The sequence below is a fragment of the Dendropsophus ebraccatus genome, chromosome 4 (genome assembly GCF_027789765.1).
Source record: "Dendropsophus ebraccatus isolate aDenEbr1 chromosome 4, aDenEbr1.pat, whole genome shotgun sequence".
Lineage (NCBI taxonomy): Eukaryota > Metazoa > Chordata > Amphibia > Anura > Hylidae > Dendropsophus > Dendropsophus ebraccatus.
Window position 1 is genome coordinate 32,395,966 of NC_091457.1, and position 27,695 is coordinate 32,423,660.

Consider the following 27,695-nt stretch of genomic DNA (forward strand, 5'->3'; position numbering starts at 1 on the left):
TGCCCTAAGTTTGGGTTTGGAACTGCAGTTTAATTACAGTGAATGGAGCCAGGTGGTAATACCACACACAAACAGCCGCGGTGTTGGTTTTGGAAGAAAGCAGCTATGCTTATTCTTATCCTGGATACCGACCAAAAGTTGGTCGAAACTTAAGCTAGACCATCTTTAGATCATCCAGAGTAAGGCTATGTTCACAAAACGTGAACACCCGGCCGTTCCGTGACCCCGGCCGGGTCACGGAACGGCCGGTCTCAGCCTGGATCATCCCGGCCGGTACTTAAGTACCGGACGGGTGATCTTTCTGGCCGCGGAGCTCTGATCAGCGCGCACGCCCGCATCAGAGCTTCCCATAGCCCACAGTGAAGCGAGCGGCCGGAGCGCTTGCTTCACTGTGTGAACTGAGAGGTCTTTCTGCGGCCGGAATTCACTGAATTCCGACCGCAGAAAACTGACATGTCAGTTTTTTCCGGCGCCGCATGGTATCCCGGCCGGAGCGCATGCGATGTGTGTACGCTCCGGCCGGGATCCCATTAAAAATAAGGCAATGTTCCACCCCCAAAACTACGGCCGTAGTTCTGCGGCGAGAACTACGGCCGAAGTTTTACGTAGTGTGAACATGGCCTAAGGGTGCGTTTACACAGAGAGATTTATCTGACAGATCTTTGAAGCCAAAGCCAGGAACAGACTATAAACAGAGAACAGGTCATAAAGGAAAGACTGAGATTTCTCCTCTTTTCAAATACATTCCTGGCTTTGGCTTTAAAAATCTTTTAAATAAATCTCTCTGTGTAAACGCACCATAACTGTGATAAATCTGTGATAAATCTGTTTAGTAAATTAACTGTTTTAGTAAATCTGGGCCAATGAGTCTTATTGTATTAGAGACTGACAGCTATGGTTATACCCTTATGTAGCTTCTAATTATTATTTTTTTGTTTTTGTTTTTTTTCTACAGGAATCTATCCAGATTCATTAGAACTGTTAAACATAGTTGTGATTTGGAAGACTGAGCAACAACAATGACGGTCACCACAACCACCACCACCACTGCGGCAGCTGCCTCAGCAGCAGCCACTACAACTGTGACTGCTACCACAGTTGCTATGACTACAGCTACCTTGGACTTACGTGATTGGCTATTCCTGTGTTATGGACTTATTGCATTTTTGACAGAAGTAATAGATAGCACCAATTGTCCCTATGTATGTCGCTGTGACAATGGTTTCATCTATTGTAATGACCGAGGCCTGACGTCTATCCCAGCTGAGATTCCAGATGATGCAACCACCCTCTACCTCCAGAACAATCAGATCAACAATGCTGGAGTCCCACCAGAGCTGAAAACTAAAACAAATGTTAGAGTTATCTATTTGTATGAGAACGACTTAGATGAGTTCCCACTCAACCTTCCCCGTTCTCTTAGAGAACTTCACCTCCAAGATAATAACATTCGCAGTGTGACACGGGATGCTCTTTCCCGTATACCACTCATAGAGAAGCTTCACTTAGATGACAACTCTGTGTCGACCGTCAGCATTGAAGATGATGCCTTTCTAGATAGTCGTCAACTTCGATTGCTTTTCCTTTCACGCAACCATCTCAGCAGCATTCCCAATGGTTTGCCACACACTTTGGAAGAGCTAAGATTAGATGATAATCGCATTTCTACCATTCCACTTCATGCCTTCAAGGGACTCAACAATTTGCGGAGGTTAGTGCTTGATGGCAATCTCCTGGCAAATCAGCGCATCGCAGATGACACATTTAGCCGCCTCCAAAATTTGACAGAGCTGTCCTTGGTAAGAAATTCATTAGCTGCTCCACCTGTAAACCTACCCAGTACTCATCTACAGAAGCTGTATTTACAGGACAATGCCATCACGCATATACCCTATAATACACTGTCAAAGATGAGGCAACTACAGAGACTGGATCTCTCCAACAATAACCTTACTGCACTCCCTCGTGGCCTTTTTGATGACCTAGAGAACCTGAGCCAACTCCTCCTCAGGAATAATCCCTGGTTTTGTGGTTGCAATCTTATTTGGCTACGTGACTGGGTTAAGGCTAGAGCCTCCGTTGTCAATGTACGGGGTCTAATGTGTCAGGGTCCTGAGAAAGTTAGGGGCATGGCCATCAAAGACATCACTCACGAGATGGATGAATGTTTTGAAGGAGGTCCCCAGAGCAATGTAGCATCTGCACGAGCAACTCCTGCAAGTCCTTCTGTCACTACTCCTCCCCAAGGCTCCCTGTTTACTCTCAAGTCTAAAAGGCCAGGTATTCGTTTGCCAGATTCCAATCTGGATTACCCTATGGAAACCGGAACAGGGACAAAGTCTTTGGTGATTAGTGTCAAACCCCTGACAGCTGACAGTATTCGCATTACTTGGAAGTCCTCTGTTCCAGCCAGTTCTTTCCGTCTGAGCTGGTTGAGACTAGGTCATAGCCCAGCTGTTGGCTCTATAACAGAAACCTTGGTGCAAGGAGACAAGACAGAGTATTTGTTAACTGCCCTGGAACCCAGATCTACCTACATTATCTGTATGGTATCAATGGAAACAGGGAACACCTATCTTACAGATGAGTCACCTGTATGTGCCAAGGCAGAGACAGGAGATGTCTATGGCCCTACTACTACACTTAATCGAGAACAAAATGCTGATCCCCTGGCTGGTTTACCTCTGGCGGGTATAATAGGTGGGGCTGTCACACTTGTCTTCCTTTTCCTCATCTTAGCATCAATCTGCTGGTATGTCCATCGAGCTGGGCAATTACTGACCCGTGAAAGGGCCTGCAGTCGGGGAAGCCGAAAGAAAGACGATTATATTGAATCTGGAACCAAGAAAGATAACTCTATATTGGAGATAAGAGGACCAGGGCTTCAAATGCTACCAATAAATCCTCACAAAGCCAAGGAGGAGTATGTGATCCATACTATATTCCCATCTAATGGTACCAGTCTTTACAAAAGTACCCATACGATAGGTTATGGCACTCACAGGGGATACAGAGATGGTGGTATTCCTGACACAGACTACTCCTATACATGATGAACCATTACTTCTTGGACTGACCAGATTCCTTCCCATAGTAAAATCTCTGGTTCTCCTGGTGCCCACAAGATTCCTAACAGTGTAAGAGAAAGAATTAGATATATAAGTAAACTTAAGTTATGACACAAACAATAAACTATGGGATAATTTGTAGAAAAGGAAAATACCAATATTCATATCCCAAAACCTGAGAATTAAGAAGAATTTAAGGACAAGACATGCAGTACTCCATATCCTGCAAACTGGAAGGGTGGCGGGAGAACGCAATTACTTTAATACAGAAGTTTCAACCATTTTAGAACAAGGACATAATTTCAGAGAGATTGGAGCACTTGGCTACAATTTGCATATAACTTGACAATTCTTCTTTCTTTTACTTTTGTTAAATTCAGGGTGAAAATGAAGACATGGTGCAATGAATATTTGTTTTACATCTCTCACAATAAGTCCGTATATATATTTTTCTCTGCAAGTTTTTTTTTTTCGCTTATGTTTTTGTTTTTTACATTTTATTTTATCACTCGTGGAAATAAATGGCAAAATAAGAAGGCAACTAATTCTACAGATGAGAGAGCTTTTTTTTCTAATTGCAAATGAGTTTTCACAGATTTCTAGTGAACTTGCATTCATTTCCAAAAATTTAATTTGAACTGAATGATAGAAAACTAGTTGTGAAGCAGAGAATAATTGAAATGTTACCTACGACAGACTTTATATACAATAGACTTTTTATTCACTCTCTGTGGAAACCCTTACTGACACTCAGATCCTTCAGCAGATATCTGTAGCGTGTGATGGTAATTTATACGTGTTCAGTATCCCAATGTATCATACACTCCACTACCTGACCGCAAGAATCATGGGTTGGTTATTTAGGCAGTGAATGACAGCTCTGCCTATACCACAGGCCACTCTCATTCATCTAAACAGGTATTTTTATTTTTTTTTAGGAAAAAAATGAAAAAAAAAATTCTTAATGTTCTTGCTTTCTGTTCTACCTGGGAATGGTCAGATTCTTAGTTAAAGGTATATGCAATATCAACTGAAAAGAATGCATAGAGTGTTGATGGACAATATGTATAGTCTATGCAGAGTACCTAGGATTGCATAGGCTACGTTTAGTATGGTTACATAATATCTACTGTTCATTCGTAGGATTATTTTGTATTCCCTAGGTAGAGATTATAATGAATGTAATGTCAGCTAGGTAAGGTGGTGAAGGATCACATATATATATATAACTTATGTGCAAACGAAAGAAAAAAAAATTACAATATATGTGAAAGAGGCAGCACCTGACCTTTCCTGTGCCAGCCATAAAGCCAGTGAAATTCACTCAGTAGCAGACTCTGTAAGGAGCATCCTTCACGCGAACATGCAAAGTCCTATTGCTTTCTGCTTCCAACTAAAACAATGCAGGTAGCTTGGAAGGTGCCTTATTGCTATGTACTGGCAATGATGTTTTTCATTACATTATCTTCATAATTTTATATAGGATAATAATAGATAAATGATTATTTGGTAATGTGGCTTCCAGAGTAAATTCTTGTTATTTATAATGGTCTGATATGGAATTATTCAGATTTCATGCATCACTTGTCAAGTGAATTGGGCTGACCTACGATATCGGATAAAAGCCATGGACCAGGAGGGTGCGGTCCCGGTTTTATAATCCTGAACATGGTTTGGTGGTTAGCATTCTTGTCATTGTCATCCAGAACATGTCTGCTTTGGGTCCCTGAAGCTCTAAGCCAATACCTAGTCTGTGTCTTGTAATAAAGTCATCAGCAAGCTGACCCCATGTATTACGGCAAAAGTCACCACGAGAGACCAGGAACGTCGGTACGACTCCCGTCCTAGCATTCATTTTCTTTTCTCGCTGATTTGTCTTTATTTGCTGCCGGCTTTATATTAACAAGCAATTTGCAGTTCTCTTCCGCTAGAGAAACTCTATCTGCAACCTGTGGAAGGGAGCTGAAATGTGAAAGTGGAAAACAGCAGAAAAACGATGGGAGGAAATATATTTGGGAGGGTAATGCAAATTTCTCACCAGTTATAACAGGAGAGGGGGTGGGAAAATACTGATGACAATGTGTAATATCACAGATGAAACCAAACGTGTTGGCAGATATTTTAGTTATGTGTTTTCTTTTATCAGAATAGCACTGCTTCCTATACAATAATTACATGACATTTCCACATGTAAAGTAGAGAACCAGAGGAGAGAACTCCATTTACCAGACCCCCCCACCCCCACCATTTCCACTCTGCATTCACCCTACTAAAGTGATCTATGTTCAGGTTATTGGTCACCATACTGGTGAATAGGTATGTGAGTGTATACTTACATCCAGTACATTTATGACCATCTGCTATTATTTTGAGGGACATGTTCAGAAATGGACCAAATGTCACCATGTTCGGTCTAATAAACTCAATAGACCCAGCTCGGGTATTCGTCTGTATGCTGCTGGTGTGATGTTATATACATTGAATGTGAGGTCACTTTGGGGGAGATTTATCAAACATGGTGTAAAGTAAAACTGGCTCAGTTGCCCCTAGCAACCAATCAGATTCCACCTTTCATTCCTCACAGACTCTTTGGAAAATAAAAGGTGGAATCTCATTGGTTGCTAGGGGCAACTGAGCCAGTTTCACTTTACACCATGTTTGATAAATTTGTATGAGTTTAGCCATACAATCCCTGGTGCTCTATATACTGCTACTGTGTAAACCTTGTACTATCTTTACTAAAGATAGAAACAAAGAATATGTATGAAGAAGACATAGCCCAGACCCTTGATCATGGGTTACTTTATGGACTCTTTCAAGTGTACAGATTCAAGAAAATGAAAGGAAGACTCATAAAACTACTGTCATAAGTTATTCTATATTGGTGAAATGACTGCTGGTTTCAGGGCCAGATAAACAGCTCCATTAACCAATGCTCATAGAAGAGTGCACAGATGTAGGGAATAAGACTGTTTACACATGGTTTTTATTTTGCGTGAATAATGCAGTGAATTCTTGCAGCGATTTTGTTGCTATTTTTGTAACGAACTGAGCAATCACAGTAAAAAAAACACTATTTTTTGCAGAGATTCCATCAAATTGCAATACAATTAGTGATTGTGTAATTCACAGAAAATAGTGTCAAAATCAAGTAAAAAACACAAACGTAAAATAAATGCAATGTGTCAACACAGCATAAATAATTATAAGAGCAAACACCTTAGGGTATTACCTAACAGGAATGGCTAGCTTGGCAGAAGACAGGCCTGTGGCGTGACTGCTGCATGGTCTGGAAGCTATGGGTGTTTAGTAGTTCACATTCAAGGAGTGAACGAGCATCTCTAAAAGGGTCCAAAATTCTGTGAAAATCAATTTCTTAATATATCTCTATAGTAGTTGTAGCTCTGTGTTTCTGATAAAGAGTTCTAAAACACCTGCTTCGATTTACAGGGTATCATTCTGTGTACTTACCACTACAGCAAGCTAGATGTGTGTTGCATACTGATTTAATACTGAGTTCAATGTATTAACCTTATGGAATAAGCTCCTAAGCCGCTTCTGTTGGCATCTACACACAACCAGAATTTGACTATTTAAAGGGATAATACCACATGCTTACCATGTCACACTATACCCAAGTAGAAAAAATATATTTATATATAATCTATTTCAGAAAAATCACCCCCCAAAAACTCCATGCTGTGGTTGTGTACTTTGTTTTTCTTGGGTTACATCCTCCTGTGTTTCTTCATACTTTAGGACGAGCCTGCGCAGTCTACAGGCTGCTATTTCACTATAGTAGTGCTCCTTTTAGCCCTGTGCAGTGTGACTACATAAGCACTATTTGATTTCATTTTACCACAATGGGCTCATCCATGCCACACTCTCTCTGACCTCATTTAATTTAGATTAACACAAAATCTCCTTCATTTAGTTTGTCCTCTGTTTAAAAGTGTTGAGCAAGAGAACAAGAACAAGTTCTAAGGTCCCCATAGACCCTACATTTTTGTTGGTTAAACCCACCACGAGGGTATAGGGTGTATAAAGCTCTCCCGACCTTCCACCAGCAGATCATGTCAGTGGAGAAAGTGCTCAGACGTGATGGAAACTTGACCCCTTTGCTCTTGGGAAGATAAGCTGCAGTCACATTGGTCTGGCTGCAGCTCACCCCTCCTCTTAGTAATAAAAACTCCTGTGTATGGAGAGAAAGGCATGAGGACAGGAGAGGAAACTGAAAGCAGAATGTTTATCTGGCCATCAGTTATTGAAGGTGTATGGCCACCTCTAGTGTCTGGGGACAATGTTGTCCATAGGAGGGCACAGTAAAATGTCCAATGATGGGATAACCACTTTAACTGTATATCTATGGAAGAGATGTAAAAATCTGCATACAATATAATGGAGCGCCACCTGCTATAAAGTTATATTATGCAATAAATTGGCAAAGAATGCTGGACCTAAGACCTTATTACACAAGATGATAATTTTTTGTCAAATCAGGCAGATACTGCCCTGTGTAATCTGACCACGGATCAGCCAATGAACAAGCAAATGTGCATCTGTCAGCCGATTGCTCAATTGTAACGTGTCCAAAAAAAATCTGCCTTCAGAAGCACATCTCCCTGTGTAATAGAGGTGTGCGGCCGACGGCTGATTAATGGGTTTATCCAGATTTACCAAAAAATTACTGCTTTGAACTGAATGGAGTTAAACTGCAATACCACACACAACCTGGAGACAGGGGTGGTGCTGTTTTTACAAGAAAGAGGCTGTGTTTTTTAAAATCCTGGCTAACTACACAATCTAGTAAATAATTGAGATGTGTAATAGGATCTAGTAGATCAGAGCAAGATACAGCGCAGCCTGGTCTGTATATGCAGCCTTATATGACTGATAGGGTGAAAACGCAGGTAAAGTTGAGTATTGTGGGCATAATAAAAAGCAGTCATCAAAGTGCCTGGATTGTGCCATTAGGAACACGCCTCCTCCCCACATTGACCCCAACCCCCACCCATATGGCTAGCGTATGCCACTAAAAAGGGGCAAATGTGACCCTTTTCTGTGGATATGCCCGGTGCACATTGATAAATGTCCTGATAGTGAATATAAAATATCCACTGCTCTACGTTTAGCTCCAGAAAAGGGGCAGACACCCAGGATGTGGGTTGTGTCAAAACTTAGTTCTGGTGTTTATAGGAAGCACCAGCAGATAGCAGATGCGAGTAGCCTCACCACACCAAATATATAGGTGCATACAAAGGAGCCAAGAAAAAGAAGCATTTATAAAGGGTGAAAATGTGGAGCTGTATCTCTTGTGACATTTTCCTTGATTATCCTGCATTCAAGCATGTGTTTGTCACACTCATTGGCAAATGAGAGACAATCATGAAAAATGCATGACACTTTACAGGATTGTGGGTTATAAAAGGTTGCAATTTATTTCTTCATTTTCAAGGATTTGGATCAAATCACATGTGAAATGATCTTTACACCAGATACACGATTGTAAAATAGCCAATCTGTATTCACTGTGTGTAGAAGTATGCATCGAGAATGTACCACCGGCCATCGGGGGATGTTTACAGGAACTGTACTGTATATATGTGGCAGATGAAATAAACGCCAGCTTTAAGATTTTTAACAATAAACATTGTTCTTAATTCAAATTAGTTATAAGTAATGTCATCAAAGTTAATTATAAATCCTGTTCAGAAATTAAAGAGAACCTGTCACATTACTGTTTTTTACATATTGCCATAATGCTGTTTTATTTGTTATATACAATTAAATAAATGGGTTGTACTAGTCCTTAGAGGAGTGAATCCCTCAAACTCAAGACACCTGGCCGGCACCTTCCCAATCCTATTTTCATTATATCTAGGCTTTGTAATCAGATTTTGTCTGTAGTGATAAGGGATGCACTAGAAAAGGATCTGAAATAAGTATTATGACTATTATTTAAGGGGTTGTCTGGGGTCAACATTCTTTTTAGAAAGAGTGTGACAAAAAGAAAAATCAACAATGTATACTCACCTGCCCCAGTCCCCTGTCAATGCTATTTCTAAGGCTCTCTGCTTCTTCCTGCTTTCGATGCTTAGCCAATCAGGGACAACGGTGTTTTACTGCTGCCACCACTGATTGGTTGATTGCCCAGTTTTTGCAGGAAGAAGCAGAGAGAACCAGGTCAGTGAAAAAGCAGTGCTGTGGGGTCAGGGCAGGTGAGTATGCTTTATTTATATGCTTTATTTATTTTATTTTTTATTTTTTTTACACCCAGGGTGCTTTCCCAAACAATTCCCTTAAGTTATATGCCCTTTTAAAATGTTATATCTTAGGGTGTATTTACACACGCTGACTGTGTTTGTGTGCAAACTACGATAAAACTGGTGAGGAAAATACACTTTTCCTCATGTTGGCCTTTATAAATAATAAAGATTTCCATACTTCAGTAAGAAAGGATCAGTAAGAAATTTAAAAAAAAAAATTAAAAAATGCATAGGACATTAATGAAGCCTATAAAGGTCTGTGGAAATGATTATTTCTAGCTCCTCATTTAACAGTAATAGATTCATATGCACTCAGACTGATCCCAGATGTATTTAGATTTGTTAGAATATTACCTGATTCCTTCAGTGCGTTTCAGATTACTCTAGCAGAAATTACCTCCAATTTGATTCTTTAGCCAATACAAAACAAGGCACTTTTATACCTTTATAGTGATCAATAAGACAAAAAACTATGCCTGTAATGTTATAATTGAAAATCTTTAATAAACTATCTATAAAAAAAGACAAAAAGGCACAATTAATTTTATTCCCCTGGCACCTTTCTGAAGGGATCGGTAGCTCCATACATGGTACAGAGTTTAACACAGGTCCAGGGCTGCCTGAAGATGAGCGCTGATCTTTTTAAACAGTTCTCGATAAATGAGTCTTCACGTGGCTTAACCAGTTGCAGGCCTGCTCACATGAACAATCGCTAGATCATTTATATGACATTTAATTCCATCCTTGTGTGCAGACATTTCCCATTTCCACAGAGTGATGTCTGCCCTATAGCAATGATTTGCACAGCCGCACGAAAGATGCGCTCACCCTACAAGCAAGCATTCTGTCTTTTAATCAGCCAATCGCTGACCCTTTCACTATTGCCGATCAGCAAGAACGGGCATTCCTACAATGGCTTATTCAGCAGATATTCAGAAGGGTGGAGGGGTCTTTATACTTGTAACCAAAACTGACAAACTGACCTACACATAAGATAAATGTAGCAGCAATATCTGATATGTACAGGGGAGGTCCAGTGGTGTTCTGAACCTGGGAAGATAAAGAAGGCCAAAAATGTCCCACAGCAGCTCAGTCTGTTTATGGCCAACTTTATTGTACATTCATAAGCTATGTTCACACAGCATATGAGACCGGCCGTTTTGTGACCCGGCCAGGTCACGGAACGGCCGATCTCTGCAAAGATCATCCTGGCCGGTACTGCAGTACGCAGGATGATCTTTCCGGCCGCAGTGTTCTGATGCTGGCGCATCAGCGTGCTCCCGCATCAGAACTCTTATAGCACACAATGAAGCACGCGGCCGGAGCCGCTTGCTTCATTGTGTGAACTGTCAGTTCTTTGTGGCGCCTCATGGGATCCCGGCCGGAGCGTATACGATGTGTATATGCTCTGGCCAGTATCCCATAGAAGGAGAGGCAATGTGCATACATGTGCAAAGTACTTTTACGTAGTGTGAACATAGCCTTAGAGTGAAGATTATAGAAGTGAGTTGCGATAGATACAAAAACACAGAATGGGTTTTTCTGTAAATTTTTTTTTTTTTTTTTTTTTTATGGCTGATCTTCAGAATAGGTCATCAATATATAATCATTTGGGGGTTCACACCTAACAACCTCACTTATTAGATGTCAGCTCAAATATAGTGGCTCTTCAATCAGAGTTGAGTTGTAGTAACACGAAATGGCCACTACACAATGTATGGCGCTGTCTGCTTCCATCGCCAACCAAAGTGTATATGGGCACCAAAGCGTGGCACACAGTTATTTGTAAGGGGTATGGGAACTCCATTGATATCCTGAGGGTAGGCTATCAATAAGAAAAGTCCTGGAAAACCAAATGGGAATTACCAGACTATCCAAATGATCTCAGATCTAGAAATACAGATATGATTGGATTTTTCCCCATTGTTTCAATCTGATTTTATGTTTACTGCTTTCCTATTATTACAATTGTCACCTGTTATTGTATATTGAAGTACTTTAGTGCAGAATGCAGAATAGAAATGTCTTTGAATGAATTAGTTATAATAATTAATAATGCTTCATTGGAACATAACAATGTACATGAGTGCTCAATCACATACTGCTGAGCCCCGCTATGTAACCACAGCTATCAGATTGCAGGCTTCATTTCTGAGGAAATAATCTATGCGGTTAGGTGCACACCACATACGGTGATTATGTTTGTCATCTGAAACGGAACATATGCCCCAGATGAATGCAACTGAAAGCCTATAAAATTACTCATGTCTGCCATTGGCTTTCATAAAAAAAAATGGTATATTACTCTGTATATGGTTCTTTTAATCCTACATTAGTATTAGGAAGCATAGACAGCTATCAGTACAGGCGAGGCTGCATAACCTTATGACTGGTGCCCTTTAAGGTGAGCTTCTTCTCTAATGAACATCATTTCAGTATAGATAGGGAAACGACACAAGACAAAATCTTATTTTAAAGCAGGGATGGGAAACCTTTGGCCCTCCAGCTGTTTCGAAACTGCAATACCAATGCCTTTGGCTTTGGCAGTCCAGGCATGATGGGTATTGTAGTTTTGCAACAGCTGGAGGGCCGAAGGTTTCCTATCCCTGCTTTAAAGCCTTGTGGATGCTGCTGGCCTGATCTTTTACATGTGACATTTGTTGACGCGGAAATACAAAGTTTTATTCTTGGCATTAGAAATTACTATAAATTATTGCATTTTCCTAAAAACCGAGTTCTTACAAGAAATGAGGCAGGTGCTCTGTAGAGACTATGGCCTGTGAAACCTTTCTGCTGAACTGCTGAGAAGGCAGCTCTCCCTGATTTAGCTGGACACCTCCATTCATTTGGCTAGACACATGAGAATGATGTGTTCCTGCGGCACAAGGACCTATCATTCAGCTCTGGCCAGGAGGCTTTAGTGCCGTGCAGTGATATCCACACACACTTTGGACATCATCACCACATTTTCCATCTGTCCCCCTAACGTATGATAGGTTCCTTTCACAGACATGCCGGATTTGATGATCTCTTAGAGTTAACTATGCTGAGATACAGTCAGTTTTATTAGTTTGGCTGCCATACAACACATGGTATTACACAGATACTATATAGATGACTGTAAATAGTGACTGTAAAAGTTAAGAAAGTAGCTAAAGCTAAATTTAAAAAAGTAGCAATCCCAAGACAGAATAGGTTTACGCAATCTGCAGAGCAATGAAAGGGGCTGCCATAGTCCCCAAGGAAGCGTTTCCAGGAATACTCAGTCTATAACCATATTACACAGCTCTTCCCAGAAGGGATAAGCCTGTTATCATCTACTTAAGCACACATTAGTTATTCCAGTTAACATGATGACATGTGACAGTAATCCAGTTATTTAGGTAGTCGGATAATCAGGGGTCCCCTGAGCAGTACCAGCTTGTGTTAAAACAAACTCTATAATGTCATTACGGGCAGATTAGACACCACGACGAGGCGCAGCAGAACTTTTCAGTAACATTTCATATTCAGATTGGGACTATCTGTGGAGGTCAGTGAACCGCAGCCATTGACCTTTTCTTAAATTTCAGAACTGCTCTATTTATTCAGATAACCTTTCCAGAACTGCACAGGGATGGCTGCCACGTATTCCGGATGGTCCAACCCCTCTTTACGGATTAGAATTCATTTGCTGCCCTATTAGCTGGAGCAGAATGGATCGGAAATGTTTACATAAAAACAAGAAATAAAGGACAGGTAGGCTAAGGTGTCATTCCCATTGACGATAGGAATGGTTATGGTACTGGGAAAATAAAGGAAGTTTTTATTCTTGCTGTTCTGGTTTCGGCTCCTCCATAACCTCAAACTGCATGTAGGATTTTGGCCTTAAAGGGCATGACACCATTATCTTCACAATTTAAGGATTGCCGCCCTCTGTGACATCAATATGTCAGCAAAATGTCAAAAAAGGGACGCCCTTGTATCTACGCATTTATGGCCATTGACTCCAATGTGTCTAATATAGTCAGCTTTGTGAAAATAGCTACGTTTTACCTAAAATTGTGGTGTGATGTATCTGGGTTCAAGCCTAAACACATATAAGCTCTACAAATAAAGTTTGGGCCTCTAAAGTCAATGGGCCTGTGTCCACAGAGATACATGGGCATACCATTTTTCTGTGGCATGTAGGGCACAAATGTGATGTGAACCTAGCCTAATAAACATGTTCAGTTTAGAACACATGGACCATGGTCCGATTAGGGAAACAAGAGATCGCAAAACCTATGTGTGTTTGGCCAGCTAAGTGGCTACAAAGACACAACAGGGCACATTCATTAACCAAACTAAACTATAACTATGGCTATTACTATCATTACTAGGTTATAAGATAGTGGGAAAAGCAGTAACCTCCTTTCAGATGTACAAGACACTAGAGCAATCTTCATGGATCATCATCAATAAATCCTCAGCTAAACGATTCACGTATGATCCTGGCTAACAGTGCAGCAGATTGGGTCTCCGACAGCACTGAGATATCAGGTTATAGTCTGCCCTGCATTAAATTCATCTATCGTCGCTCTTATGTAATCTCGGCAGATTTTTGTCTTCTGAATGATCCGTGCTTGTGGTAACTGAGATCACTGATAGTGATTGCTAGTGTCGTACATACAGCCATGTGGGCAAAATGGATGACATTGCCAAGATTCCTCCTCTTAAGAAAGGCAGACAGGTGTGCCGGGACATCATCTTGCCTCGATTATCTGTATGTGACCTTTCACCTCAGTTCTAGTCACCTGTCAGACAGATAATAGACAGATGGAATTCATTAACGCCTCACTATGATGCCTGGAGACATTGTTACAATTGTGTCTATAGAATTATATACCTATAACTGTTATAATAAAATGTTGTGAAGATTTCTACATTTTAGGTCCTTCCATGTGACATCTGCCCCATATCATGTGGATCAGATTAGCAAGGATCCCGCAGGAAACAGGAGCATTGTATGGGAGTGTTGGTAGTTATGCGCTGTAAAGTGATGTGGGAATCCCAGCTGTCAGGCTTGCTGTCATCTCTGCCGGCTTGTGTCTGAGCTAAACCTGTTAGTCTATGACCTCCGAGACACCAGCATCTGGGAGGCTAAATTGGATAACGTCTATTTGTGCAGCACAGTTACTGGATGTGGCAGCATTGTAGGCAGTCGTAGAGGGTGTACAGCAATGAACTACTTCTGTGCCAAGGCGAGGAGGACCATGACTACCGATGCACAAACACTTACTTAACATCCCAGCTGCTTCATTCATTGCTCAAGAATCAGGATTGATCTGTCAATAAAACAACATTTTCTCTCCATCTTAAAATCTGCTCTAGGCGACTTTTCTACAGACTAATAACTTCTCATGGTCAAGGTTCCCTCCTCTGATAGATGTCAGATTACGGTCCTAGCTTGTACAGCTCTACTGACTGGAGGTAGAAATGTTGGCTCCTTTATTGAGATTACTATATCATTATAAACCAATAAAGTTTCCGGAGAGGTTTCTACTGGACTCAGGGGTCAGTAGATGTTGCATAATGGTTGTAGAGTAGACAGGGGGCGGTCATTCATCTTTCATCCTGATCCTAACAAATTTATTCATGGAGACCACCTATAGAATAAAGGATAAAATGATAGCAGCTACTTTACTTGCACAATATTATACGTCAGACACAACTCAAGAACAGCCAACGCATTTCAGGCACTTTGTGGCCTACAACATATTGGTTACTCTTGATTTGTGTTTGATGTAGAAGGATATACAAATAAAGTAGCTGTTATTATTTTATCAGGTTTATCTCTGTGTTGCTCCACATTCTATGTACATTGGAACAATGCTAGAAGGTTGTAGCGGGAGATTATTTTTATTTTTTTTATTTTTGTTGCAGCAATGGGTCTCTATATGGTTGGCTTGCCTCTTTAGCACTTACTGTTAGTGTAGTTGATATCTGGTTTAGAATGACAGACACGGGATACAAGAACTCCTGGCAGCTCTGTAGTCCTCTGCAGGTGTAAGCAATATATGGAATTACCATAAGGGATCCAATTCCCAACACACTCACCAATCATCTGTTTGCCAGAGCCTGAAGCATCCCCAGCACACTGTAAATGAAGTTAGAAGGAGATGGCTCCTTGCAGTGTGTAGCTGCTGTGTGGGGCTACTGCAAATAAGTTTATGTACATTGAAGTGAGTGGGAGCTGAGCAGCAGTAACCCAGCATGACCACTATATAGTGTATGGAGCTGTCTGCTGGCTCTGGTTACTGCATGTGTTGCAGGCACTGTAGATATGACAAGCAGCTTATTGGCAGGTGTGCCAGGTATTGAAACCCCTCCAGTCAGATTTTAATAGCATATACTGAGAAAAGTTCACCAAAGAAGTCCCAGAGATCAGCTTTAGGCTATGTACCCACAAAGCATTTTTGTCTTTCAGTATTTTGAAACCAAAACCAGAAGTGGATTGAAAACACAAAAAGGCTATGTTCACACACTGTTGAAGTTGAGTGGATGTCCACCAGTTATTTTCAAACAATGGCCATTATTTGCCATTAAATGCGGCCATCCACTTAATTCCAACAGTGTGTGAACATAGCTTTTCTTTGTTTTCAATCCTGGTTTTGGTTGCAAAATACTGAGCAAAAATACTGTGTGGGATCATATCCTTAAAGGGGAACTATCAGCTGGTTAAACACATGTAACCTGCTGATAGCCCATTATAGAGCTGGGGATGCTGAGGAGGAAGGTATGTGTGTTACATTTCTCTTTAACGCCGGTCCTGTGCTGTTAGTTAGAGTAATCTTCACTCCGATGCACTGTTAGGAGCAGTGCATCATCTGGCCTGTCCCTTCTATTGATCATTAGAAGGAGCTGGACGATGATGCAACAGTGCTCCTAATAGTGCTCCAAAGCAAAGCTTACTCTAACAGCGCAGGATCGGTGCCGAGGAGCAAGGTAAGACACATACTATCCTCCTCACTGGCACTTGAAGGGTCTATCAGCAAGTTAGATTTGTCTAACCTGCTGATAGTTCCCCTTTAATTAACTTAAAGAGGACCTGGAAGGAAGACCTGGTCCAGAAATACCTGTTTAACTGCAATGGGTTAGGGCACAAGACAGCAATGCCTCTGTATCATAGGGTATGGTACTTGCACTACTGCCAACCCTGAAATGTGAACGTTGCTTATAGAGAAGGAAAGTCTTATAGATTCCTAAATCTGATCTTTTCAGAGATCCTCTCAGTCAACAAATGAATCATAGATTTGTACGGAGAAAACAAGTAGAAGTTGATGTGACAGTAAGTGGCGAGCACCACGGCAGCCCCCAGTAAAGCGCTGTGCAGCATCACCGTATGACCTGATTTACAGATCATCTGCTTTCCTTCACTCTCCAGAGGACATTTACATTTATTGACATGACACATCCGCTACATAAACCATACCACCAGGACACGAGGAAAAAGATGCCAGATTATTACAATACAATGTTTTATAGATATTATTTCCTACATCCACCCTAGGTATTTTACAGGCGTGGCCCCCAAAAGTGGCAGGTATGATGGGCAGAGCTATCAGGAGGATCAGCTCTTGTAAAAAATAAAGGGGCCTGGTCCCCATTGTTTTTTTCCGCAGAGAGGTGACACTGTAGCTGTATTAAAATCAATGGATGTTATGGAAACCTACAAGTGTTCTCACTTTAATCCATCAATGCTATGTCTGACTGACATGTCTTCAAAGTCAATTGTCCGCAGTTACCTGCCTCAGGCTGAGACATTATTGATTATATGTAGGATTATGTGATCATTCTTTGTTGCCTATATATGAATAGCAGAAAGACATCTTTACATATGTGTGCTTGGTAACATACTATGAGGAGGACTTTATGCTATTTCCCCCCAAATCTACTATTTAATTTTCCTTAGAATTCTGGTCTCTTCTGTAGAGACTAGAAGACAATGGAGAACACACTGTACACTGTACCTGACATAGAAGACATAGGCAGTGAAATCCCTGACAATGCAATATTAGGACACATGATATAGAAGCTGTGTGAAATGCTTTACACAATGACCTTTTTGGACACATAACAAAAGGTAGAATTATATTTCATAGATGTAGCATAAATTGTAAGAATCACATAACAATATTGGGCAAATATAACCAATACAGAGTCAAAACACAACCCGACAAGGTCCAGATTGTTGCTGTCATATTGGCAGATGGTAGTGTGTACAAAGCATAGTCTTTATTTCAGTGCTAGCCCAATTTTAAAGTAATGCAAACAGCAGGCTCAGGATAATTTCCAAATTCTTTCGCAGTGCTATATACTTATCTATAGAAACTCATCACCCGCTGGAGTCTAAGAGAGTTTATTATATGGATTATAACAGGGAGCGTCAGTATCCCATAAAGCAGTATACAGTAAGGTCTGCAGCACTGAGTTACATCAGGGAATCCCAGAACGTTTAGCACCGACAGCCACTGCAAGACGCAGTGTGAAAATAGCCTTATACTGTGAATGCCCGGGTGTCTACTTAGGAATCTAATGCTAAAATCCTATGACACCTACAGTAAATTAATAAATGTTATAAGAAAATAAAACAAGCAGAGCTGCCAATTGCTTGTGCATTTGTATCACATTTATATACTATAGAGGAGAATTATCAAAGGGTGTAAAATATAGACTGGGGTAAACTGCCCACAGCAACCAATCACAGCTCAGCTTTCAGCTCTGGTAGAATGAGAGAGGAGCTGTGATTGGTTGCTTTAGGCAGTTTACACCAGACTATATTTTGCATTCTTTGATAAATCTGGGCCTTTAATCTGTGTTATTAGTGCATTATTGGATATTGTCTATGACTATAAAGTCCTGCAGGTTAAGGCTAGGTTCACACTATACCGGTTATAGTAATAGCTGTAATCACATTATGGGGTGTCTGAAAGATAGGACCACTTCAATATTCGGAAGGAAAATCTCTGAGTGCCTTCCATATAAATCGTGTTGAGAACGTTTTCATTCTGGATCCTAGTTGGGGTCCCAGATTGTTTGGTTATTGACTGCCATATAATTGGAAAACACTAAAGAGATAACATGAACACAAAGGAGCTATCAGCAATTCTCAACACAGGATTAGTGTTTATTATTAGTGTTGGCCCTTTACAAGGTGGGAGACACCAATAAGAAGACCGCACACTGGTAATTATCTGAAGCCCAATAAGAAAACACTTAAAACTTGAAGGCCTTGTTCACACAGCAGTTTGAAGACGTGTTAAATTCTGCCTTAAAATCTTTGTGAAATTTGCATCTGAAACCAGTGTGGATTTTAATGCAGATTTACATACAGATTTTTATTTTATTGATGCAGAAAAATGACGTCTTTTTTTTTCAAAATTTTCAATGGGGTTTTTGAAAACTGTGTTGATTTTGCATGGCATGGTGGGTAATTTCCCATTGTCAATGTTCATTGTAATTTGCCAAGTCAATGGGAGAAGGTTTTTCATGCAAAACCATACTTATTTGGAGGTGGAAATTATAGAGAATCTAAATCAGTGCAGGTTTATATGTCTCATATGTGACCATACATGAAACCATGATACTTCAGTCCCAGCTCTAGATTTTCACACAGGATGGTACAGTAGCCCTTTCTATATGCTGAATGTAGGGCTCTCTGTGATCAGAACATTTAACATCATTACTTTTCATTTAAATGTATTAAAAGTTCATAAATTAAGCTTCATATAGCACTAAATGATAAGCTCAAGGGCACATGCGGAGGCTCAGATATATATAGAGAAATTAACTGTCTTTTATTAAACCAATTAAGTCAGAGCGAGCATGTGACTGACTGCAAGCCGGGCAGAGTTCCTGGAGGGCGCAGACCTGTGTGACAATCATGTCCACCAGCGTAACGCTATCACTTGCCTGTGGGATTTTATTTGCTCAGTCACAAGAGAAACAAAATCCTATTAAACTTGTGTCATGTCATAGACTTCACATATGTTGCTGATTTGGATATTGAGTTATAAGATGCTGACTCCTCATAAAAGGGCAGGTTCTCCAATCACAGACATAATTTACAAGTTGAATGCATTGGCTTTCTGTTGGGATAATCCTTCAAGAGGTTGTCCAGTAAAGAGGTTATCCACAGTACAGGGGAAAAGTAGGAGGTCGTGGGGGGTCTGACCTCTGTACCCTCCGGCAATCTCTGTATTTTGACCCGCCAGCTCTGTTATGAATAGAGCTGAGGGTCCAGCACGTGACCTGCGGCTCTATGCATTCCTATGGATTGACAGAAAGAGCCGGAAGAGCGCTGTACTCTGCTCTTTCCATCTGCTCCATAGGGATGAATAGAGCCATGGATCATGTGCCGTACCCATGGCTCTATTCATGATACAGAAGCCGGGTGCACAATACGAGAGGTACAGAGGTCGAACCCCTCTGGACTCCTACTTTTCGTGTGGATAGGGGAAAAGCCAATTTTTTTTGCGGACAACCTCTTTAAATCAGATGTGTAAAAAGTCGGTGCCTCAGTGCAGAGGCTGCTATTTCAGGAGTGAAGCACACAGCCGCACACTTCACCTGGCTGTAGCTAGAGAATGGTGGGGGTCTCAGTACTAGGACCTCAATCAAACAAAACCTTTGCTATGACTGCGTAAAACATAATAATAATAATAATAATAATAATGTTTAGAGAAACGTTAGGAAACAACTGTCTAATGTGTATTTTGGATTTCAACTGTGCGATCCTTTTGCTCTCAGAGACATAGGTCTCCACCAGCAGAGTCTGGCAGCAGCTTAGCCTCTTCCCTCCATTAAGAACATGTGAACACGCAGCCGATCAAGCGTTCACATAAATGGGGGATCTGGAGAGAGCCATGAGATTAAGAAGATTCTGCCAACAACAAGTAAGGTCCACATCACTATGTCCCTCACCTTCCTTCCCTGACTTTACATTGTGAGCTCCATTGGGGACAGAGAGATGTAAGTGGTTATGATTCACTTATGTGTCAATGTACAAAACTGTGAATATGCTAAATAACATGTACATTCACTTATACTCTACTATATGTGACAAATGATGATGACTGGAATGATCATGGAATCCTTATGGTATGGGCACTCCATCACAAGAAACTTTTCAGAATATATTGTAATTCCTTTACTAAGACCAAGTCTGAGGGATGCATTTATTGGGCCCTGTTATATGAGCCGTTTCCTTTTTTTTGGCTGTTTTTCTCTGCATTGTTTTAGTGGGGTGATACTTCCTGTTGGTATTGCTGTAACACAGCAGAATGAGGGTGTCTATGTTGTACATACTAATATCTTCCATAGCGGTCATATAGTAGAAGGTTGCAAGTGCAGGTGGACTTCTGTTCCGCGATTCCTGATAGTCTTGGGAGGGATGAACATGTTCATGGACTGTTTCATAGCAGCAACCTACCCCCCCCCCCCCCCTCCCTGCCTCTCTAGAGTAACTTTACAACTTTCTTTTTGTATATTTTGAGTTTTTGTTAAAGAAAATATAAATAAATATATATAAATATATACATAAGGGTTTCCATACAATAATAATAAACAGAACCAAAGTGCACTGCTAAATAGCCCTTTGGACTCTAGAAGGTGCCTTGATCTTTTCACTGTTCTGATGAATGTGTCTCTTGTTCTTTATTTCCTTTCATATACATATAAAAAGCTGTAAGTGACAACTACCCATCTCTTTCTTGAAATAAATAGAATTTCACATGTCTTCTTGTCCTGTGTGTGATTTGTCTCTCTATGGTTAATTTCTGGGGATAGTACACCCTCTAAGCAGCCCAGATGCAGAGCAGGAGCTGTCTTCTACTTCTGAGCTGAGGGAATACTAGCTTGTTGTTTCTCCTTAAAGGGGTTGTGTGTGTTTTTTGTTTTTTTGTTTTTGGGGGGGGGGGGGGAGGGCAAAATAAGTTAAAAAAAAAAAAAGATCACTACTTCCTATTCCCATGTTGATACAAGCAAATGTCAACTGGGTATGGCAGGTTACTGCTGCAACCAATGATCAGCCAAGTAAGTAGACTCTGAAAAATATTAAAAGTAGACTAATACACCTCTTACATTGAACTACATCGTTGACTTCTCAGGCTGGAGTCTTGTGAATTCAACAGAGAGAAAAAGAAATTGGAGAGAACATTTGCTTCTATAAAGAATAGGCACACATTCGCCATTTAGTTGCATATGAACCTTTTTGTTAGCATTGTGAACATAGGACAGGTAGAATGTCTAATAGGCTATGCACAGGTAAGTTACCCAAAGTCAGCTCCGAATGGGGTTCTCATTTGTCGACTGTATAGAATATATTTAACTAGTACTTGACCCTACTGGACTGAGGGGTTACTCTGGTAACTCTCCAACCCTTTTTCCTACTACAATTCTCAAGTATAAAGCAATTCCCTGATGTGAATAATAAAGGAATAATAAATAGACACTTGGCTCTTATTTTTCAACTCACTTAACGTATCTTTAATGTGCACTTAAAACATACAATGAAAAAGTATCCTCACAATGCAGAACAGATGCAATGACACACTTTTATAATGCTCTGAAGGGAAAGATTTCTGAAAAGAATATAGATTCACTTGGAAACAGTCACCCTATTGTTTCGAACCTCCAGCCGGAGTAGATAAATGCGACTCTGTGGCTCATCCTAATAAAATGTATGGCATCAGTTTATGTAATAATGACGATATACTGGTAAGTCTCATTATATATATGCATGCATATAGAATTGTGACAATTTAGGCCATGTTTACACAACGTATGTTTTGCATAAATCATGGCTGTTGCGGCAATTTATGCAAAACAAATATTGTATTTGAATGAATGGAATTCCAATGGAATTTCATTGAATAACGGCCGCACAGGCATGTCAGTTCACACAATGGAGAGTGTGGCTCCGGCTAACTCTCTATTGTGAGCAATAGTGAATTGGGATGTGGGCGCACAGCGTGTGCGCCTGCATCCGAATTTAACAGACCAGCCAGGTCACAGAACGGCTGGTATTTCACGTAGTGTGAACCCACCCTTAGGCTGGGTTCACACTATGTATATTTGAGGCTGTATTTGTGAGGCTGTATAGCAACCAAAACCAGGAGTGGATTGAAAACACAGAAAGGCTCTGTTCACATAATGTTGTAATTGAGTGGATGGCCATCATTTAATGGCAAATATTTGCTGTTATTTTAAAACAACGGCTGTGGTATTGAAATAATGGCCGTTATTTACTGTTATATGGCGGCCATCCACTCAATTTCAACATTATGTGAACAGATCCTTTCTGTGTTTTCAATCCACTCCTGGTTTTGGTTGCTATGAGGACCTGACATGAGAACCAAATACAGCCTCAAATATACATAGTGTGAACCCAGCCTTAGGCTGCGTTCACACTACGTATATTTTAGTCAGTGTATGTATATTTCAGTCAGTATATTTCAGTCAGTATTGCAACCAAAACCAGGAGTGGATTAAAAACACAGAAAGGCCGCCATTTAATGGCAAATATTTGCTGTTATTTTAAAACAACGGCTGTTGTATTGATATAATGGCAGTTATATACCGTTATATGGCAGCCATCCACTCAATTTCAACATTGTGTGGACAGAGCCTTTCTGTGTTTTTTAATCCACTCCTGGTTTTGGTTGCAATACTGACTGAAATATACGTAGTGTGAACGCAGCCTATGGCAGCCTATGGCGGATTTCTCTTTGGGATTGTGAATACAGGCCTGGATTTCTATTCCAGCAGGCCCACTGATGCGTGATGTGTGTTTAATTCCATTAATAATACAAAATAACAGAAACAATCTACGATCTAGTCAACAGTTTCTAAAACAATGAGACGCGTGAGCTTACAATCTATGGGGTATCAGAGATAAAATACACCAGAAAACGTTGGCATGGTGACTGGTTTGCTATATTACATTGGGAATCAGTATTCATTAATTTACTTCGGGCTGCTCCTAAATGAAAGTCATTATAATTCCGCATAGTAATAAGGAATCTCAGGAGGAGCAGGTTTAGCGTCTCTATAATCAGAACCATGGACAGAGCCGAGTGGAGCACAGAGTACAACACATTTGCAAATAAGCTCTTAAAGGGACACTAAACCTTAATGAGGCGGCTAAAAGAAGAAGAATACCATTCACAGTCATCCAAGTGTAAGAGAGTCAAGTGTGCTAGGTTAGACTTGTCGTCACCAATTACGTATATAATATTGAATATATTCAGATTTCTAGCAATCAGCTGAGGTAGTTTTTTATACCCTCTTCCTGCTAGAAGAGGCACCTGCACCTCTGGAAGGCCAGCTTGCTTTTCATTCAATAGCTAACCCTGTGTACAAGATACACTGTTAACATGAACACAATATAATTTCTTCACTCAAAAACCGTTGGGGTACTTTTTCTTGGACTTTCCCATCTGATGAGATGAAAAATTATTATATCTCTCTCAAGGGTGAATGTAGCACTGCCTACTGGAAGACGGAATACAGGAACTGGAGGTCCTGTAATGTGCTTTTCAGCCATGTGGCATTATAGCAAGATATGGTGACGTCAGTTACAGAGGAGCAGGGGTGAGTGAACACAAAAACTCACAGGGATCTGAATTCTGCCACAAGCACAGTTTTAGTCTTTTTCCTGAACTTTGTGTAATATGACTCCTACAACAAGACTGAATACATGAAGATGTTCTACTCCATATATTTTGTATATTATACCTCCCACATATACCCACAAAAGCATAGTGGCAGCTATCATACATAGACTCCAACATGGGGGGGGGGGTTGGCTGCATGGTTTATGCTATTTTCCACTGTAAAGTGTTTTACAGAATATTGTAGCAGCCTGCACTATTCCATATGGCAAATAGGCATAAGCCACAATGTAAACTACCTGAACAAAGGTCTATGTAAGGATACATTATCATTTATACATATGGCAAACATTCACCAAAAACATGGTGTAAAAAGGCCGCAATTAGGGCCCGTTTACACTACGGAATCAGCGCGGAGGTTCCACTCAGAAGCCCCGCCCTCAAACTCTGCACCAAATCCCGCCTGCTTTGTCTTTCAATGAGAGGTCTCGCGCACCTCCGCTCAAAGAATTGACTTGTCAATTCTTTGAGTGGAAAGGTGCGTGGCTTCCCATTGGAAGTGACAGCAGACAGGATTTGGCATGGAGTCTGCAGGCTAGGCTTCCGATCGGAATCTCTGCCACGATTCCGTTGTGTAAATAGGCTCTTAGAGTTCTTTCTGTTTCTTAATGCGGAACGCGGCTACTGAAAGCATTTGTTGGCTATAACCACTCTAACAGCTCAGCTGAGATTCTATAAATGCCAAGCTCTGACTATTTCTTCCATCAATAACTATATGCTGCCTGCTGTATTTTACAGACTACTCCCACCAGAAGATAAATTAGTAAAGAGAAGTCCCCTGTATAATGTAGTTAAACCCCAAGTGTTGCAGATTTTGTAACAACCTGTGTGGGAGTTGTTACCATATGCCATTTACCTCATACAGCATGCCTGTGCTGTCACACCTTTACAACTGACATGAATAAACCAAGCAAATATATAAAGAGTCATTGAAATAAATAAGACCCCATTCATATCATGTTTTGTATGCACATTGAGAGTCTCCATGGGGTTCAGTGTCAGACGGAGGACCACAGCTACCTGGCATACATTAATATACTGACAAAAAGGAAGTATTAAAAAAAAAAAAAAAAAACATGTACATTCTTAGTCTATGGGTGACAGATGCTTAAGTATGGTATCCATTACAGTTATCTATTTAATGTTTACTTAGGGAAACCACATCATTGTCATTGATGGACACTATTATTGGAGGACCCCAAATAAAGATACAGTGACCTTTTTTTCTCTTCTGCTCTTAAAGCAGAAGTCCGGTGTAAATTTTTATTGAAGCATTCTATTGCCCCCCAAAAGTTATACATATCACCAATATACACTTATTACGGGAAATGCACATAAAGTGCTTTTTCCCTGCACTTACTACTGCATCAAGGCTTCACTTCCTGGATAACATGGTGATGTCACTTCCTGGATAAAATGGTGATGTCATGACCAGACTCCCAGAGCTGTGCGGGCTGTGGCTGCTGGAGAGGATGATGGCAGGGGGGACACTGAGGGACACAGGGCACTGGAGGGACACTGAACATCCCTCTGCGTTAATCCTCTCCAACAGTCAAAGCTCACACAGCTCTGGGAGTTGGGTCGTTTGCCAGACTTCTCCTTTAAGCCCCCCTTGATGTATATGCCTAGGGGCTGTCAGCAGCACCAGTACTCTGGAGGGAGCTCAGGGGGAGAGGAAGACTGACTGGCACCAATACTGTAGCTATCCATGTATCAACAGTTTGCCCGGGGTTTGGTCTGGTATGAAGTGAACTATACTACTTTATGTCTTTATAGTGGAATACACTTCAGTCTTCTATCAGGGGTATGGATCAGGTATTCAATGTATACCTCCAACCAAAACGTTATGTGAGGTTTAAAAAGAAAGTTTTAAGTGCCGTGTTGGGATTAGCTATAGAGCCAGTATTTGGCTATTTTTAGTGCATACCTGCCCCTGTAAACCTGACTGACAATCTCCTACTCACTTCTGACTATATTACAGCTGCGTCCACCATTATTGTGAATATAATGTGGAAGAAAAGAATGTCCAGTCCAAAAAGCAGAACAGGGTGAACTGTAGCCGATTGTTTTGAGAGCGGTGCGGGGTCTGATTTGTTTATTGAACACAGTATATGACTTCATTGTGGAAGATGCTTTCTATATCTATACAGTACTCAGCAAAGGCAGAAATGTCAGAAATGCTGAGCCCATTATGCTGGCTGCTCTCGTTCTGAATGAAGTCAGATCTTTATTATAGCCTGAAATGGCTATAAAATATGCCTTATTAAATGCCGGCTGTGTTTGGTATTGTCATAATGTGTGTTAGGTATACAGGCCAGCCTTGTGCCTGGTGACTAGCCCTGTGCATGCATAATGGTCGGCTGTTCTGTATTGTGGCCACCTCTGCATCATCTACTTTTTATCACGTTGCTATGTTTATTGTGAAGAAATCTGAAGAAAGGAAAACTGCAAATCGTCTATACACATGGACACATAGAGTAGCACTACAGCGACAGGGATTATAATAGGATATCTTTATTACGTAGCACTGTTAATAGATGTACAATAACTCAATGTGAGAGTTGGATACACATCCCATAATGGACACTGGCTGTCCCAGTAACTTGGAATGCCACCTATTCCTCCATGTAACTACATGACTGTATACAAGTATCTTACATGAATTAGCACAATTATGATTAAGGGAGTCTGTCAGTAGTTTCCAGCCCTCAACACTAACAGCTCTATATAGAGGATGGGAATAGCAGTGCAAACATACTTCTGGTGGTGGTCATGCAGGGTACACAGTGAGGCGCGGCCTTTATGTTAGGTGCCCAAATCTCTCTGCACTTAAGGTCCTATTACACAAAGCGATTATTGTCCGTATTCAGCCGTTACAGACAATGATGGTCTCAAGTCTTTCAACATGGTCTTTCAACATGTTGAAAGCTTAAGGATCTAGATAGCAGCAATATGCTGCCATCTCTCCGTGTAGGAGCGGCCACAGCAGACCTCTGCTATCTTTTATGGGTTGCCCGGACGATCTAGCGATCACCTAGGCAGCCCCCCAACAGCTCCTTGTGCCCTCCTCGGCTCTTACCCGCTCGCTGCCGATGCGCGTAATAGCACCGGCAGCAAACAGGGAACGAGGAGCAAGCGAGCGCTGACCTGACAGGTTGACGCTTGCTTGCTCTAGCTGACCGCCTTCTGTAAAAGACTTTAGTGCCACCCCAGCCCCTCCTCTCAGCTTTATGTGATGGCTCTAGTGGTCTCCTGATTGGACACGAGCACTTCACAACAAAGTTTGCTGTCATAAAGGCCTGTCAGCAGTAGCAGATTATAATAGGCCCTTTTCGGGCGGTAGCCCCGGGCCCTGAGCTTTTGGGGGGCCCATGGCCACCCGAACAGACATACTTTCAGTGGTGTATTGTCTCCTAGCCACAGTTCTGCCATGATTTGCAAAAAAAAAATCTCTTTTTTTACTTCAATTTTGCACAAAAACAGGCATCATGACATTATGTATCCTGTACTATACACACTACGCTAGTGCTGTCAAAGTTACAGTGGGGTGGGGGTGGGGGGCCCAAGCTTGGTCAACAGCCCCGGGCCTATGGAAAAGTTAATCTGCCCCTGCCTGTCAGTATTTCATTCAGTAAGTCTAGGGCAGGGCAGGTTCCTCACCATAGTGG

At 41.1% G+C, this 27,695-nt stretch overlaps 2 protein-coding genes across 3 annotated transcripts in view; one reads left to right on the forward strand and one right to left on the reverse strand.

The window, feature by feature from the left end:
• The window catches only part of MACROD1 (mono-ADP ribosylhydrolase 1), a 561,289-nt gene that overhangs the window by 226,944 nt on the left and 306,650 nt on the right, over positions 1-27,695 (reverse strand). The window lies entirely within an intron of this gene.
• On the forward strand, positions 1,020-3,442 carry FLRT1 (fibronectin leucine rich transmembrane protein 1). The gene has a single exon (XM_069968251.1). It carries the CDS (start codon positions 1,020-1,022, stop codon positions 3,051-3,053), a length of 2,034 nt encoding a protein of 677 aa, XP_069824352.1. The 3' UTR covers positions 3,054-3,442.